The sequence below is a fragment of the Sorex araneus genome, chromosome 3, assembly GCF_027595985.1.
Source record: "Sorex araneus isolate mSorAra2 chromosome 3, mSorAra2.pri, whole genome shotgun sequence".
NCBI classification, from domain to species: domain Eukaryota; kingdom Metazoa; phylum Chordata; class Mammalia; order Eulipotyphla; family Soricidae; genus Sorex; species Sorex araneus.
In genome coordinates, this window is record NC_073304.1 from 95,189,346 (window position 1) to 95,207,839 (window position 18,494).

The 18,494-nt window shown below is 45.7% G+C and overlaps 1 protein-coding gene and 1 pseudogene across 4 annotated transcripts in view; both read right to left on the reverse strand.

Annotated features, from left to right (window-relative positions):
• The window catches only part of LOC101552909 (transient receptor potential cation channel subfamily M member 7), a 96,677-nt gene extending 85,385 nt beyond the window's left edge, over positions 1 to 11,292 (reverse strand). For 2 of the 4 annotated variants that reach the window (XR_008629187.1, XM_055131064.1), the window contains exon 1: positions 11,024 to 11,155. Coding sequence is in view for 2 of the 4 variants with exons in the window: in XM_055131064.1 (XP_054987039.1) it covers positions 11,024 to 11,026 (3 nt within the window). In the remaining 2 variants the exon portion in view is untranslated. Of the gene's footprint in view, positions 1 to 11,023 lie in introns of all 4 variants that reach the window. The other 2 variants (XR_008629188.1, XM_055131065.1) reach the window with 1 other exon arrangement.
• LOC129404119 (U1 spliceosomal RNA) lies at positions 5,690 to 5,965 on the reverse strand (annotated as a pseudogene).
• Positions 11,293 to 18,494: the final 7,202 nt, after the last annotated feature.

An 18,494-nucleotide genomic window follows, 5' to 3' on the forward strand; every position in this document is an offset into this window, starting at 1 on the left:
TAACACCGCTCAAGCCCCAGGAAGAAATCTTTAAGTTCACTGAGGGACGCGCAGTAGCTGGAGAGCAGACTGGGACAGGAAGGGAGCTCAGTGGCAGAGTGCACCACTGCATATGTAAGTGACCCCGGGAGACGGAGAGGAGAGAGAACAAATTGTGGGTTTTGTTGTTGTTTCTGTTTTTGAGCCACACCCAGCGGTGCCCAGGGCTTACTCCTGGCTGAGCACAGGGATCATTGGGGGAAAGGGACCCCCTTGGAGGGCTACACGGGGCGCCAGGGAGTCACCCCGAACTGGCTGCTGGCAAGGCCAGTTCCCTACCCACTATACTAGGGGTACTGATTCCAGGGGCCAGGAGCGAGCTCAGACGACTAGTGTGCAAGCCTTCTCTGCACGCCGGAGGCTCAGGCTTGATCCTAAACACTGCCAGGAGTAGTCCCCAAACAGAAAAGACTTTAATTTAGTTGTTTACTATCTAGAAAACCTAAAACACGTTTCTGTCCTTGGCTTTTTTTACCTGTTTAACAACAACAACAAAACCCATCTCAGAATGTAGCTCTGAAGATTAAATAAAATAATCCATGCAAGGCCAGAGAGATGATACAGGTGTTAAGAGGCTTGTCTTGCACGTGGCCAAGCCCAGTTCAATCCTCAGTACTGCATATGGCCCCTTAAGTACTGTCAGGAGTGACACCTGAGCACAGAGCAAAGGGTAGCTGAGCACAGCCGGGTGTGGTCCAAAACCTTATCATCCCCTCAAAATACTCCGGGCAGTGTTTTAGGCACAGTGCTTGACAATCAGAAGCCCAACAACATAACCAAACCCCAGGAATAGCTGCAGGCGATGCAGCTCAGTGGTGAGTAGAGCTCCTTTGCAAGCTATCAACCTGCCCACCACATCCTACACTCTGAAGGAACACCGGGATATCCGCTTGCCTACATACTGGTGCTCAATAGTGACAAAAAAGTAAAAAAACAAAACAAAACAAAACTCCTTATAAAATACTTCCAAATTAACGTATGTTGAAAATAGATTATTTTTATAGCTGGTGATATTCTACTGTTCTCTACATAAATTAGAAACATATACTAAGAAGGAACTTCTGAGGAAGTTTGGCTAGACCGACAGTCCCAGAGAATAATCCTCATCTCAGAACAAAACAAAAAGCAGAACATACACCTCTTAGCAGCAGTGAAGCAGGAAAAAAACTGAATGCAGTCAATACATGAAATAAAGGAACAGTGAAAAATAATTTTTTTCTAAATGTTTAAGGCTTTTTGCCCAAAGGCAAGCCCTAATCTATATAGTCACAGGCACCTAAAATGCCAGTGGAAACCCCAGTCTTCCCAAGGTGTGAGAACCTAGAATACTAAATTCAAGAGGACAACAGCAAGTGGAAAGCTGTGGGGAAAACCTAAAAACAAAAGTTATGGAAAGGAGCTCGAAATACTAGATATTAACTACTCCAATGGTTTGGTGCCCAGAGGTATGGGACTAACTCCAAGAGGCCCACTGAAAAGATAAAATTACTGAACAGGTGTTTTTGCAGCCCACCAAAGAAGACTGACTGGAATTTATTAGCACGTGCATGCAGACTGTCAGAATACTATCTAGCAAGTGGCCTGAACCACCATTAATTTATTTACAACAGTTGTAGAAAGTGCAGCCCAAGCCCAAGCTGCCCAGAGTGTTGGTAAGTGGGGAGACAGGTCTCCTCACACGGTGAAGAAAGGCTTATAGAGTTTCTCTAGTAAGGGCACCAGGCTTGTTACAGCAGCAGAGCCCTACCCTACCCCTACAACTTTAACCAACTCCCCCTCAAAAAAAAAAAAAAACCCTATCTTTTGGAGGCAAAGGAAATAAGAGCTTCAACATTTGATTTGGTTGGTCACAAATATCCAGTCCAGCTTAAAAAACTACCTTTTTTTTTTTTTTACTTTTTGGGTCACACCTGGCGATGCTCAGGAATTACTCCTGGTGGTGCTCAAGGGACCATATATATGGTATGCAGGGAATCGAACCCAGATCCGCCGCGTGCAAGGCAAACGCCCTACCCGCTGTGCTATTGCTCCAGCCCCTAAAAAACTACTTTTTCAAAGTAGTTAAAGACTGGATACTGAATTCAGAGGACTGTAACAGAACCCAGAATCTCTATGAGGTAACATTCTCAATATCTAGGACAGAGTTTCTCGGCTGTTTACTGATCCTGTTCCCTTCCTATGGCCCCCAGGTGACCCTTCAGTGGAGCCCCTCCCCCCACTTATGCAACTTGTATCTGTGGCCCCCTTGGAATGTCCTGTAGGTCCATACGGCCCCTGGCTGAGAATGCTGATCTAAGACACAACGCTGAGAGCCACTGGCTCAAGGGCTGGAGCAGATGCCCTGCTAGCGGGGAGCCCCGGTTATATCTGGCACCACATGTCTCCCTCCTCTCCCTCCCTTCCCCAGAACACGGGGAGTGATTCCTACCCAAAGAAGAACCTAATATACAATCCAAAATTACAAGATTCAAGAAGCAGAGAACAATAGCTCATATTCAATAGACTATTCAAAAAGAGAGTTGGGTGCCAGAAAGATAGTACAGGGTGTTAAGGTACATGCCTGGCATACACGAGACCCCAGTTTGGTCTCGGGCACCACATTATACCCCAGCACCTCTGGGCTGGGTGCAGCCCTGCACATCCCTCCCTAGCCCTTGCTGGGATGACCTGAGCAGCACCACATCCTTGGCACTAGTACTGAACCACCGAAGCCAAGAGAAGCCAAGAGCTGCTGGGACTTAGCTCTGAAGCCCATGCTTGGCAGCTGCCCACCGCCCTCTCCCCCTGCCCCCCCGCCCCCCGCCCCCGGGGTTTGCCTACTACTGAAATGTGTGTTTACTAAATCTCTTTCTCCCTCTTTCCCTCCCCCTCCCCTCCTCTCTCTGGACATGCTATAAAGAAAATGAGAATAAACTGCACCATGCGGGCTACTACGGTGAACACAGACTGAGCGGACTCGACCCTGGGATCCAGCAATTCTACTCCCAGATACGCTACAAAAATCCTCATACTCACAACAAGATTTTACACCTAAAAATGCTGCATTACTAGGGAAAAAATTAGAGGTCACAGAGAATGAATGCAGGAGACCCAGGCTCAAGCATCAGCACTGAGGGATAACCCCCCTACAGCACCATCTGGAGTGACCCCAGGAATAGCTCCAACATTTTTTGTTTGAAAAAAAAAACAACCCAACAACTTTCACCTTAGATCTCACGTGCATTCTGATCGTAAATATTCTTGTATAAGTTTTTATCTTACTAGTCAACACCTCCTCTACCTCATATTAGCCTTATAATCTTTGGTGATTTCACTTTTTATAAATTTCTTATAGACAAAAAAGTTTTTGTCTACTTTATAGCGTTTTATTAAGAATTATATGCAACTGATATTTATATAAGCATATGAAACAAGGACCACAACTAAATGTTAATATTCATACATATGTGCTTAACTTATAAAAATCTGTCAAAACAGATTTTTATAAGTTAAGCACATATTATCCTTTTTCATAATAAAACCATCTGGGTATTGAGTATAGTAACTAATACCTTTAGGGTCAAGGCCATACTTTGAAATGCTTGGGGTACTGGGCATAGTAATTAATATCTTTAGGGTCAAGGCCGTATCTTGAGATGCTTGGGGTACTGGGTAGCACTGTAGCACTATTGTCCCATTGTTCATCGATTTACTTAAGCGGGCACCAGTATCGTCTCCATTTTGAGACTTGTTACTGTTTTTGGCATATCAAATATGCCACGGGTAGCTTGCAAGGCTCTGCTGTTTGGGTGGGATACGCTCAGTAGCTTGCCAGGCTCCCCGAGAGAGATGGAGGTATAGTAATTAATACCTTTTGGGTCAAGGCCATACCTTGAGATGCCTGGGGAGCCATATGCGTTATTGGGGATCAAACTGGGATCGGCTGCATGCAGAGCAAGTGCCGTATATCATCTCTCTGGCTCCATAGATCATATTCAAAGACTAGACAGACCATTGATTCACATACCAAAAGGTAATTTACAGGTCTATCTTTTCAGTCTAGTTAATGTTTCTCCAGTTTCCTTAGACTAAGTCTGCGACTCAGGTAACTTTCCATCTATCATTCTCAACGTACTAACTATAAATTGGCAGAGGAAGCAGGTAACTTGCGTACTGAATTTCACTTTGTACATATTTTTCAGTGAACTCTGGGTTCAGGGCTGCTATACTCCTGATAAGAACTTGACTCAATGTTTTTTTTTTTTCTTCCCATGAGGAAATGGCTATCTCACAGGCTGAGTTTTTCATATAATTGGTAGCTGGACAGGTGAGGTTTTAAACTATAAACGTGTCTTCATGTTGCGCGGGGGGGAACAAATAGTTATTCTCAAAACTTTAATCTAGTATTGTTCTTGTTTTGTTTGGGGGCCACACTCTCTGTAGCTGCTCTGGGCTTATTCCTGGCTCTGTACTTAGGGATCACTCCTGGCAGGGCTCCATAGCTGATGCCAGAGATCAAATCCAGGTAGGCAGTGAGCAAGGCAAGTGCCCTACCCACGGCACTTATCTCTCCAGCTCATTCTTAGTATTGTTCCTAGTAGTGATCAAATGTAGAAAAGATCAAAGCTGGAGAGATAGATAGTACAGCAGGTAGGGCTCTAGCCTTGCATTTGCCTGGCCCGGGTTTGATCTCCGGCATCCCATATGGTCCCTGAAGCATCCATCACCAGGAGTGACAAGTATTGTGGGGTGTGCTGCTGCCCCCTCCCCCTCCAAAAGCCAATTTTTTTTTTTTTTAAAGGAAAGATCCCAGGGACCAAAGATAGTACAGCAGGCAGGGTCCTTGCCTTATACATATCAAACCCAAGTTCAATTCCCAGTGCCCCATCTGGTTCCCCCCCAAGATCAGTTCAGGAGCAATCCCTGAGCTCAGAGCCAGGAATAAGCCCTGAGCACTGCCATGTGTGGCCAAAAAAGAGAAAGAGAGCCATTTCCAAGTCAATATTTCTAGTATTTGCCAAGGTCCACCTACAAGTCATACACATCTAAGTGTTGCTCCTTGTTGGGCCATACCTGGCAGTGCTCATCGGACCATGCCGTGCTGGGTATCAAACATGGACCTCTACGTTTTTTAAAAAATCAGTTCACTTAAGTGATTCCCAAACTGGAATCGGCTGGGATCTTAATCCTTAGAATGCAGTCATTCTAAGCTTACCTCAATAACTCCGAATTTTACCTCCAGTACCAAATTTAAAAAGGAGGAGAGGTAGCTCAAAGGGTTACAGAACACTCTGCATGTGGAACACCCAGTTTCTATTCCCTGACCCAACACACACACACACACACACACACACACACACACACACACACACACACACACACACACACACACACACACAGAGCAATTGGGAGTAGCCCCTGAACACTGTAAGATGTGCCCTCCTCCCCCCAAAAAAAACCCTAAAAAACAGACCCTGAACGATCAAGGGCGTGACTCAGTGGTAAAGCAAATGCCTTCCATAAGTGAGACTCTGAGCCCAATCCCTGGCATCAAAAAAGCAATCAGGCACTTAAAGTTCCCCCCAAAAGAAAGTGAAAAGAGAATTCCAGAATGAAATGACTATGGACATTTGTCTTATCAATAGCCCTTTTAAAAAAAAAAGGGGGGGTGGGGGGAAGACCATGAATGCAGTCACCCACTACCATAAATTATGCAGGGGAGTTTCCCACATTCTCGGAAACTGCAGGGGTCAGCATATCCAGAGTGCAATGAATAAGCCTCGCCCTGGGAAAAGCTTTTTTTTTTCTCTATTGAATCAACGTGAGATAGAGTATTACAAAATTATTCATGACTGCATTTCAGTCATACAATGTTCCAACACCCATCCCTCCACCAATGTGAAAAATATTCTTCTTGATCACAATATCTCCCCTGCTAGGTAAGTATCAATGGTCATTATTAAAACTAACATGTAACACATAAATTTCCGCAGGAGATTTCACAACTGAAAGACCAGGCAACTGATAACACCAACTTGTCAGTTAATTTTAACATAAAAATTAAAAATAAAATGAAATAAAAGCAACTTGAAAGTAGGTGTCTTGGGGGGGGTCGGTGGGAGGTGTATTCCTGGCTCAGCGCTCAGGGGTCCCGGCGGAGCTGAGGGAGGGCTGTTCAGGCACAGTAGGAGCCTTCGGCCCTGTGTTCTCTCTCTCTAGTCTGACTATGAGTCTGTGAAAGTGATACAACACCAAGTACACAATACCATCTGCAAAGTATCCTTGTCAAAATGTCAAACTAAAATTTGATCCAGTTTTGAGTCTTATCACTAAAGTTTGTAAGAAATAAGAGGAGAAACACACTGAAAGACCCTACAGGAACGCACTTAGCAAAATCCAAACTATGGGAAACTCTACAGGTTTGTTTATTTTTCCTTTTTGGTTTTCAGTAAATTGTGGGCCAGACAGAAAGCCCAAAGGACTGAGAATTAGCTTTGCATGTGAGAAGTCCAGGATCCACCCTCATCCTGCATTGACCCTTTAACAGCCCAAGTACTACCAGTAGGGCCCCCAAAGCACCCCAAATCAATAATTGGCAAACGAGAACAAAAAGGATAGAATATACTGAATATACTGAAAGACTCATTTATCAACAAGATACTGCATGAAATTCTTTAAATACTGATTCCAACTAACTGGAGAAAAAGAAAAGCCAATCGGGGAAATATGAATATTTAGTGATACTAAAGAATTAATTTTTAGATGTGTTATCAGCACATGGAAGTTTAAAAAGTACTTAACATCTCAGAGAGAAACATGAATAAGTATACACGAGATTTGCTTTTAAAGGACTCTGTTAGAAGGTAATGGAAAAACTAAATAAAAGAAACACAATTCGTGTGTTTCAAACTACTAAAACGAGTCACGAATATACGGTTATTCATTTTACTAGTGTATTTTTGTGCATTTTAAACCTGTCATATTTAGAATAATAAAGAGAGTATCTGAAAATAAATAAAGAGAATATCTGAGCATTAGATCAAAACATCTATGGCAAAACTCTCAAATTTAAAATTCTGTTAATGTTTACTTCAGTAGATCATTTAAAAATCAAAAACAATGGGGCTGGAGAGATAGTACAGTGGGTAGGGTGCTTGTCTTACACCTGGCCAATCTGGGTTTGATCCCCAACAGCCCATATGTTCGTCTGTGTCCCATCCTGATCCTGTACCACCAACTTCCACCAAGAGTAATCCCCGAGCAGAGCCAGGAGGAAGCGCTGAGGACCACCAGATGTGGGCCAAAAACAACCGCCCCACCAAAAAATGCAATCATACATAGCAAATTCTTCCACAAAAGTAACCAAGTGCAAAATAAATTAACTCCTAAACATGTTCATTTTTCACTTTTTACTCCTATTACTTTATTTCAAGCCCTCAACACTGAGTTGAAATCTTGCTATATGCTGGTCTGGAGAAATAGTACAGGGGGTAAAAGTACTTGCTCTGGCAGTGGCCGACCAAGTTCCATCCCTGGGTGTAGGGTGCCCTGAGCCCAACAGCAATGATCCCTGAGTGCAAAGCCAGGATTAAGCTTTTAACACCTCCAGCTATGGCCCCAAAACAAAACAAAAACTTGCAACAGTTTTCTCTTTCAGCCTAAATACTCACCAAGTCATGTTCCATGTTGCTTTCTTATGTGAATCCCCAAAATCTCCAGAATAAGTCCTTTGCAGGATACACACTGCACTCAAAATACTGGCCCTGGGGCCAGTATTTAACTCCAGTGCCGAGTACAGGAGTTAAGGCACTAGCCAGTTCCAATCCAGTGTACCACATATAGCCCCTGAGTCCCAGCAGGAGTGAGCTTTAAGCAAAGCCAGGAATAAATCCTAAATACTCCCAGGTGATCCAAAAACCATAGTCAAAACAAACCAGAATACAGGTCTGTCTTATCTTGTTAAAACATTCAGTATGGCCCCAGAACCCTACACATAAATTAAAAACTATGTACAGTAAGTATTTACACATCAGTTCCCAGTGCTCTTCTGTTATAAAAGTTCAGCTCCCTACTATAAAAGCACAAACAACTGAGGCTGGAAAGAGTACAATGGGTAAGGCACTTGCTTTGCCCAACTGGGGTTTGATCACAGGGCATCCCAACATATGGGCTCCCTAGCACTGCAGGGGTAATTCCTGAATGCAGAGCCAGGAGTAATCCCTGAACATCACCAGGTGTGACAAAAAAAAAAAAAAAAAGAACCTTAAAAAAAAATGCAAAAAAACCCCTACCAATTCAATATCCTGTTTTGTTATGTTTGGGGGCAACACCTGCTGGTGCTCAGGAGTTACTTACTCCTGGCTCTTTACTCAGTTATCACTTTTGGTGAGTTCAAGCTCTGGGGATGTTACGGGATGCTGGGACTTGAACCCGGGAGACAGAGTGCAAGGCAAGCACTGTACCCGCTGTACAACAGCTCCAGACCCCAACACTCTATTTCTAAGCTAATTTTAATTCCTATTTAACAAGACCCACCTTCATTTTAGGGTGGGGGATTTTGATCTTTGGGTCATTCGTGCAATGCTCAGGGTATCATGGGTTGGTGGGGATAGAATCCCAGTCTCCTGAATGCAAAGCATGTGCATTGGTTCACTGACACATCTCTCCAGCCCAAGACCTCTTTCTCACCATTAAGTTTCTTTGCCAGACCACCTAAAATTTCCCCTCTAGCAAATCAAAGTAAATACTTTCAGTTATCTATGCAACAGTGTAATACTTTTTGAGGTTTTTTTTTTTTGCATATCTATGTTAGTAAATATCAGTGCCTACAACAAAGTAGACACTAAATGCTTTATGAAGTCATGTACATGTCTTCCACTGATAATAGAAGGGTAGATCTCTTACAAATGACTAGAACGTGAGCTATCTGAATGTGGGAAATTTGTCTAAGACATCTTTGCCGCTCTAGTGCCTATCACAGTCCTTGGAATATATCAAACACTGAGTAAGCAATTGATAAATGAATACAATAAATACTTCCAGGAGCTATGGTAAGAAAATGGGCAAAACTGGATTCCACTCCAGTTTTAAAGTTAACATTTCTTGATTTTTTATATTGTTTTGTTGTTTTATATTGCTTTTTGGTGCATTGGATGATTTGTCTGGATTTTTTCTGAAAGATAAACTTTTAAGTGCATTTATCTGAAAGCTGGGGAGAGTCAACAAATTAACATTGAAAAGAGAAGCCCAGTTTTAGGTAACCATAAAGTTTTACTGTAGCTCAACTGGGAATCTGTAAAGAACTGCTCCACAGTAAGCAGCTAAGAATCAGTCACAACTTGAGCAGGCCAGAGAGTTCAGGGAAGTGAATCTACTATTTAAAAACTGGGCAGGAATGAAAAAGCAGCAGAAACAAGAGAAATTTAGACCGCACCCTAATTTTTGAAAGTTCCTTAAGACTGTAGAGATAACAAGGCATTAAGATAACATGTCGGATTCAAATAAAACACCTTGGGTTAAAGACTATGAAATTAGACTTTTCATAGGAAAAAAGAAATCTAGTTGCTAAGCACTACCTTGAGCTTGATAAATCACCTTCATTTCCACGTTCTCATAGATCTAAAATTTCAAAATACTGAAACGGTATATTCAAATGTACGTCATCTGTAAAGGAAAAAACTCTACAGATCACTTAAGAGCCCGTATTAATGGTGTTTTTCAAACAAAAGCCGTTTGACTCACCTCCCCACCCACAAGCCCAAAGAGATTCCACCTAAGTGGAATCTTAAAAAATTTTCTTCTTTAAAATTCACCTAAGTCCTCAAAAGAAATTTCCGCTACGTCGGTGGAGGAATTAAAATCTTTCCAAAATTAGGAAAATAGCAAAGCAACTTTTGAACAAAAAAATTACTTTCCATCACGGAAGACAGTGGAAACCCGTGGAAGATGCACGACTTAAGCAGAGCCATACAACTCGATTCGCGGCTTCAGTTTTGTGTGGCTCTTGAACTGGCTTCCAGACAAAAGTAAAACCTGCCAGGCTCCGGGGAGGGAAAGTCCTCGGATGCAGCCTATCAAGTTCCGGTGCTGAGCAGGACACTTAAACCAGGTCTGCAACCCCTGATTCCTTTGAAAAGGCTTTCTTTGCAGGAAACCTTCACATTCTAGCCGCCCCCCACCTCCCCACACACGCGCACACGCACACACACAACGATCCAAAGCTGCAATGCACCGCCTCCCTCTCCTCGGGTTTAAAACTCGACCTGATCCTTCCCGAGGGCACGAGGGAGGTCAGCAGAAAGCCTGACCACGCTCCACTCGCAACCCGAGCAGTGCCCCCATAAAATCCTTCCCAGAAGACGCCCGCCCAGACCCCTCCGTCAATCACCCGGTCCCCGTCGGGCTCCCCCAGGGAACTGTACCTGTAGCGGATCCACTGCGCAGCAGGCGCGGCAGCGTTCCAAGCCGTGTCCTTTCTCAACCCTCCCTCCCCCCCGCACCCTCCTCCTCCCCCCCCACCTTTTTGGTGCCGGTTGTTTCTGTCCCCTCCCGTGCCCAAGTTGAGCGGAGCTCGAGGCTCCCTTATCTGCCGGCCGCCGGCGCCGGGCGGCACGCGCTCCCGGGAGATGCGGCGCGGGGCGGCGGGCGCTGCGGCACCGCTCGCCCCAGGTACTGCCCGCCGCGCGCGCCGCCTCCGGGGGGCTCCCCGCGCCAGCCGAGGTGGGCTCCGCTCCGGGGCGCCCCGCCACCGCCGCTCGCGCCCGCTCGGCTCCCAGCTCCCGGCCCCTCCGCCCGCACACGCTCCGCGCCGCACTCGCGCCCCGCCGGGGCGAGCCCGGGCAGCCCGAAGGCGATGCAGGGGCAGCCGCTGCCGCCGGGGTGGCGGCTCCCGGCACCGCGCGACGCCGCGCGCAGCCCGAGCCCGCCAGCCCCGTGCCCCCCGGCCGCCCCGGCGGGCGTCCCCGCACCCCCCGAGCCCCGGCCCGGGCCTGCGTGGGTCCCGTACCATTCTCCTCACGGGGCAGACTCCGGAAGGGCAGCAACTCCACCTCCTCCTCCTCCGCGGCCTGTAGCCATCTATCGGGAAGCGTCTCCGGAGGCGGCAGCAGCGGCCGCCGGACAAGGACAGCCCCGGGAACCCGTCTCTGCACGAACTCAGCTCCGGCGCTAGCAGCAGCAGCAGAAGCCGAGTCTTTCATAATTGTGCGACCAACTCCTCCGGGTGACTGGCCACAGGGACGCGCCCGCGCCCGCCTCCGCCGGCGACGGGGCTTGAGACGGACCACGTGAGGGGCGCGTCGTGTGCGTCGCCGCCCGCGGGCCGGGTTACGTGAAGGGCGCGCGCTCCCTCCTGCGCGCCGCGCGCACGCGCCGGCCACGAGCGCCCCCGCCCCCACGCCACCCCGGGCCGCCCCGCTCCGGAGGGCGCGGCCTGGCGCGCGCGCGCGCGCGCGGGCGGCCGAGGCGGGACGGGGCGACGCGCGTCGGGCTGCGCTGCGGGAACGGAGCCGGAGGGAGTTCTCCGGGCTTGGGCGGTGCTGCATCTCCGCCCCCGGGTCGCGGCCGAGCTCGGCACGCCGGAGCCCGTTCCCAGCCTCTCTCTCTCCTGTGTCTCGGAAGGGGGAGCGGGGCCCGAAATAGTACTCTGACCTCGTCCAACGTGCAAACATGCAATGAAAAGAAACGCTTCATCATCTCAGTCCGAGTTGAGTTCTTTCTTCTGGCTTGCCCGCTTCTGCATAGATTCTCCCGCCTTTGCCGAATGCGCACCACCCCTGCCCTCCTCCTCTCCCCCCCCACCCCCATGAGAGAGGCTTACACAGACTGGCATGCATCACGCACCTTCACTAAAGTCCGTTCCCGGGTCTGATGATCCATGCTCTGTCTTTAGCCCTTGCAGTCACAACCAGCCCAGGCTTGACTACTAACGATAGTTTACTCAATTTTGCTTTGCACACACCACCTTCCTGCTCCCGAAAGACTTGAGTTCTTTCATCTGCTCCTCTGTGATCTAGCCTTGAAAAAAGAGAGAGAGAGAGAGAGAGAGAGAGAGAGAGAGAGAGAGAGAGAGAGAGAGAGAGAGAGAGTCAGCATTATTGAGAAACCAACACATTGTAACCTTACATACTTAGCTGTACAATTTGGCAACTGTTCACATTCGTATGCCCAGGAAACCATTACACTGGAGAGAGTCACCGTCAGTTTCATCTCCAAGTTTCCTGTCGTGTTGGTAATCCCTCCATCTCCTTCCTCATGGCCATGCTTGGGAATAATCATCAGGCATGGTGTATAGCCGAGTTATCTGGCAGGATTCACAAGACTACGGTTAAAGACAATGTTTTAATATATGTGTCATACCTTTCCTACTGAATTATCAGCCCCTTGGGGCAAGGATCTCGCCTAATTTATGCTGTACACTAAATAAATGTTTCTTTTCCAGACGTCTGCTGGGCCTACACACTTTCTGACACTAGGGAGTTTAGAATCTAGAATGTGGCAGCAAATCAGAAAACCCACATACAGTGAGATAAAAGTATTTTGTTCATTCCTCTGCCACAGCAACCCTGGCCTCTTTGTTTATGTTTTTGTTTGGGGGGCCACACACAGTGGTTGCCCCCATGCTGTGCTGCTCCATGTGGTGTCAGGAATGAAATCCAGGTTTTCACACGTGGAAGTCATGTGCTTTACCTCTGAGCCACATCCCTGGCAGGGATCCAGGACTATTTTTTTTTTTTGAAGCCGACTACAAATATTTCATCCCTTGTTTGGGTGGTTTATAAAAGGAAACAAGAATTACACATGACATTTGGTCTCATGAATTCTTTGGTAAATTGGAGCACTTCAGTTAGAAATGGGGAATAGAGTTTATTCCTTAGTTGAACTAACAGAAATAATTTTTTGAGTGTTGTAGTTGTTGTTGTTGTTGTTGGTGGTGGTGGTGGTGGGGTGTGTGTGTGTGTGTGTGTGTGGCTTTGGGGTCATACCTGATCATGCTCAGGGCTTACATCTGGCTCTGCACTCGAGGATCACTCCTGGCAGTCTCAAGGACCTTATGGGGCACCAGGAATCAAACCCCTGTGAGCTGTGTCCAAGACAAGCACCCTACCCACTACTATTGCTTTGGCCCCAGAAATAGATTTCTTAACTGGGGAGAGAGGTGTTGGAGCCACACCTGGCAGCTCAAAAGCTATTCCTGGCTCTATGCTCGGGGGACCATACGAGATGCTGGGGATCAAATCAGGGTCAGCTCATTCCAGGAAAGCACCTAACCCCTGTCTTTCTGACTCCTATGTTCTTTAACATGTAGTTGATCAGATAGCATTGAAATTCACGTGTTTTGGCTTTCAGTGAGCAATCAGCTTTGGAGGATAAATTTTTTTCATTAAAATAAATATTAATAAAAAATAAAATAAATATTAAGGGGTGCTCTTCAAGCCATGTCTTCCCTCGTCTCTGCTCATCTTCCATCTCACTGCTTGTCTGTGTATTTCTCTGCTTGCCTGTTTCCACTCTGGAGAAGCCTGTGTTCTTTCTCGAACACACACTTCTCCCTTTCTCTCCCCTCACGTATTTCAATAAAGACATCTTTCACATGTCAATAAAAACTATCTTGTCTCACCTAAAACAAATAAACAAAGTAGAATAAATATTGAGTTTCAAAGGATATTTCAGGATCAGTTCTCTTTACTGTTCAGTCACAAACAGAATAGACAAGCTCATCATTTCAGGTACTATTCATGAAAACTAGAACACGGCGAAAGCGATAATATAGCAGGTAGGGTATTTACCTTGTATACATGACTGACCTGGGTTCGATCTCTGACACCCCATATGATTCCCCAAGCCCTGTCAGGAGTGATCTCTGAACACAGAGCCAGGAGTAAGTCCTTAGCACTACTAGCTGAAGTCCTAAAACAAAACAAAATAATTAAATTAAAATAAAAGTAAATCTTTGTACTTTCCGTGTAGTGGAGACCCAGGTTTGGTACTATGCACCCTGAAGAATAAAGAGATGGAAAGGCACCTTGCATGCAGCCTACCCTGGGTTCAATCCCTGGCTTATGGTACTTTTAAGCCCACCAGGAGTAATTCTTGAGTACAGAGCCGGTGTTACCTCTGAGCATTGCCAGATTTGGCCCCAAAAACTAGCAAACAAAAATTCCACAGGGAAGGTAGACTAGGACACAAGTTAAGAATATGAGAGCTGGAGATGTGCTCAATGATAGAGAATTTACTGCATGTGTGAGAGGCCTTGGGCTCTATTCCCAGCACCACCATCACCACCACCACCAACAAGATACATCTCTTGGTGGGGAACGTGGCTCAGTGGCAGAGCACATGCCTTGCCTGTGGAGGAGGTGGGTTTGGTTCCCCAGTGCTAGGGGATTTGAAAAATGAATGATGAAAACTCTCAGGGACTGAAAGATAGTAGAGGGGTTAAGGTGCTTAACTTGCACAGAGCTGACCCAGCTTTGATCCCCGGCACTGCATGGTCCCCCAAGCACTGCTAGGAGTGACCCCCAGGCATAGAGCAGGAGTATCCTCTAAAAACTGATGGGTATGTTCCCCCCAAATTTCCAAACTCTTGATAATAAAAACAACATGATATTGAAAGAAAAACACACAATCCAGAGAAATAGAATTGAGAACCCAGAAATAAACCCACCCATATATGGACAGTTAATTGATAACAAAGAGACCAAGAAAATATGAAGAAGAAGGAATTTTTCTTTAAGAAATGACTTTGGGAGAACAAGCACGCCCCCGTCCCCGCCCCGTCCCCCCCCATTCCCCCCCCCCGTCCCCCCGTCCCCCCATCCCCCATCCCTCTGTCCCTCCACAAATAAGTAAACAAACCAATCCATCAATAAAACAAAAATCAAGTTAAAAAAAAAAAGAAATGACTTTGGGGAGCAGTAGTACAGCAGGTAGGACACTTGGCCTTGCATGCCGTTGACTTGGGTTTGATCCCTGGCTCCCCGTATGCTTCACCAACTCCTGCCAAAAGTGATCCCTGAGCACAGAGCCAGGAATAAGCCCTGAGCCCAGTTGAGTGTAGTCCCCAAACAAAAAGAAATGGTGTTGAGAAACGTGAACAGCCTCATAAAAAAGAATGAAACTAGATCAGTATTGTGCACTAGACACAAACATTAATTAAAGATGAATTAATGACTTGAATAAACCATAGAATAAAGAAAGAAAACAGAATATACTCTACCACATTGGTCTCAGTGGGGAAATGATTCTTAACTATCAGGGGGGGAAAGGCAAAAAATAAACTAGAGAGGGGCCACAGAGAGAGCTCAGTGGTCTGAACATAAAGATCGCATGCAGGAAGGAGCTCCAAGCTTGATCCCAGCACCATGTGGTCCTATAAGCACTACTAGGAACAAACTCCAGGCACCAAACCAGAAGTTTCTCTCAGCACTGATGGATGTGACCCCCAAAACCACACAAACAAAAGTAATAAACAAATGGAATTACAAAACAATGAAAGGCTTCTGCATAGTGAAAGAAACTATCATCAAAACAATAACAGGCTGGGATGTAACTATTATAAGTAAATACTTTGCATGCATGAGAATTGGGTTCAATTCCTGGCAATAACAATAAAACAACTCAATATAAAAATGGGCAGAAAGGGGCTGGAGCGATAGCACAGTGGGTAGGGCAGGTAGGGCATTTGCCTTGCATGCGGCCGACCCGGGTTTGATTCCTAACATCCCATATGGTCCCCTGAACACTGCCAGGGGTAATTCCTGAGTGCAGAGCCAGGAGTAACCCCTTTGCATCGCCAAGTGTGACCCAAAAAGCAAAAAAAATTAAAAAGGGCAGAAAATCTGAAAAGACTTTTTCAAAGACATTCTTGTCATCTTCTTAGCACCACTGGGAGAGCCGGGAGCATTGCTGGATGTGGCTAAAACAACAACAACAACAACCCAAAAATGAATATGGAAAAGAATATGCAACCTAAGTAGCACTATTTTCAATATAGAGACAAGTGTCCAAGAATGGAGAAAAGGGACAAAGAAAATATGTGGTATATATACACAGTAGAATACTATTCAATCTTTAAAAGATGGAATCTTGCTGTTTTATAACATAAAATTAAACTGAGCAAAATAAGTCAGATGGAGAATTACAAACACCAGTTGTTCTCTCATATGTGGATTATTAAAAACAGAAAAACAAAGAAACAGACAAAACCAAACCCAAATAAATCTTTGAATTCTGATTGCAGATCTGAGGTTATGGGGATCAAGGAGTTCGAGGAGGAAGAGGGTTCAATGGGCTGTAGTAAAGAGCTATTGGTTTTTTGTTTTGTTTTGTTTTTTTAGTTTTGGGGCCATACCCAGCAATGCTCTGGGGTCACTCCTGGTTCTGTGCTCAGGAATCACTCCTGATGGTGCTTGGGGTACCATATGGGATGCCAGGGATTGAACCCAGGTTAGTTGCGTGCAAGGCAAATGCCCTCCTTGCTGTGCTATCGCTCTGGGCCCCGCTATTGGTGTTTTCATGCTAAGTATCAACTCTTTTTTGTAGATGAGGAAACTGAGGCATAGGGCAGAGCCAGGCTTTCAAGGTATGCAACACAATTCCAGACTGTATGCTCTTAGTCCTTATATTAGAGTACCTCTTGGAATTTTCTGGTTTTTGTTTTTCGGGGTCACATCCAGCAGTGCTCAGGGCTCACTCCTGGCTCTGCGCTCAGGAATCACTCCTGGTGGACTCGGGAGACCATATGTGGTGCCAGGGATTGAACCCAGGTCAGTTGTGTGCAAGGGAAGCTCCCTATCTGGTGCACGATGGCTCTGGCCCTAACTATAATACCTCTTGTGACAGTAAATACCACAGAGCTGTCTGTCACTAATCACAGGAAACTTTGTGCTAATCATAGAAAACTATTTATGATCCAGTCTTTCACCAAATTTTGTCCTCATACTATTTAATGAATTCGTCAAGAATTTTAGCTTACTTCTCTAGACACAAATAGCTGGCTTATATGATTGTTTCCACATTAATCAAGTTCTGACTTTTCCCTAAAGGGATTTGCCACCAGTGGAGTCCCGGGCAACTGAAAAAAGAAACAGTGTCTCTCAAAACGATAGAGGAGCAGCTGGAAAAGCTGTCAATATTAAAACATGGGGCCGAGAGACAGTCCATCAGGAAAAGCACTTGCCTTAAGTGCTTTCAAAAACCAGAAAGAGCCAAGAGGTACTCATAACATAAGGACTAAGATCATACAGTCTGGAATTGTGTTGCATACCTTGAAAGCCTGGGTTCGATCCCGGCACCCCAAACTGTTCCCCGAACACTGTCAGGATTTCTGAGTGCAGAACCAGGAGTAATCCCTCAGCATTGCTTGGTGTGGCCCACCAACCCCAATAAATAAATAAATTAGTTAAAATAGATTAAGGCATCAAGATAATTTATTTGTTTGTTTTGTTTTTTGTTTTTGGGTCACACCCGGCGATGCACAGGGGTTACTCCTGGCTCATGCACTCAGGAATTACTCCTGGCGGTGCTCGGGGGACCATATGGGATGCTGGGATTCGAACCCAGGTTGGCCGCAGGCAAGGCAAACGCCCTACCCGCTGTGCTATTGCTCCAGCCCCTGCATCAAGATAATTTAAAAGGAAGCTAATACATGAAATGACTGTTTTTATGTAATCTTTCTATCATTTAAAATTACACACTCATAAATGTTTGGCAAATACTCTTTATATAACCAGTTCAACAAATTTTGCATTACTTTGAATAGAGGATTAATGGATTTTCTTTCTTAGACATTCTTTCAAATAATTAAACAGATTTGCAAGGAATAGGGAAAAGAAAAGAAAATGAGGAAAGCTTACAAACTGGCAACCAAGACTACCTGGAATGTTCCAAATACTAATCTCTAGACTAGTAGCTTAGTATTAATGCCTGGCATATCATCTACAGATGATCGGTAAAGAGTTCTTGAGTAACTAAGAGGACAACAGTAAAGCTTTTCAATTTTATTGTACGTGAATATATGGTGATTAGTAATAAAGAAGTAATATTTTTAAGGGTTTTTTTTTTCATTTAGTTATTTGACTATAACTGTCAGCCAGGTCAGCAGCTCAATGAAAGGGTCCAAGGGGATGTAGCACAGCCCTGGCCCCAAGGTCCTGGGATCCCCCAGTGACCCTGGCAGTGCTCAGGGGCCTCCAAGGTCACATCCCCTATGCAGTAGGGGAGCTGCCAGGGTTACACCTAGTGATACCCAGAGAATCCTGCAGTGTTGGGATGGAACCAGCATCAGCTGCAGGCTTGGGCGTGTGCACTAACCCTTTCACGCTCTCTGACCCGGGCTCATTTATTTTGATGTCTTTGCTTTGGGGTCACACATCATGAGGTCTGGGGGATGCAACCCTTTGAGTATCAGCCTGATTCACTTATTTTCTTCATTTTTGTTTGTTTGTCTTGGGGTCACACCTGGCAGTGCTCAGAGA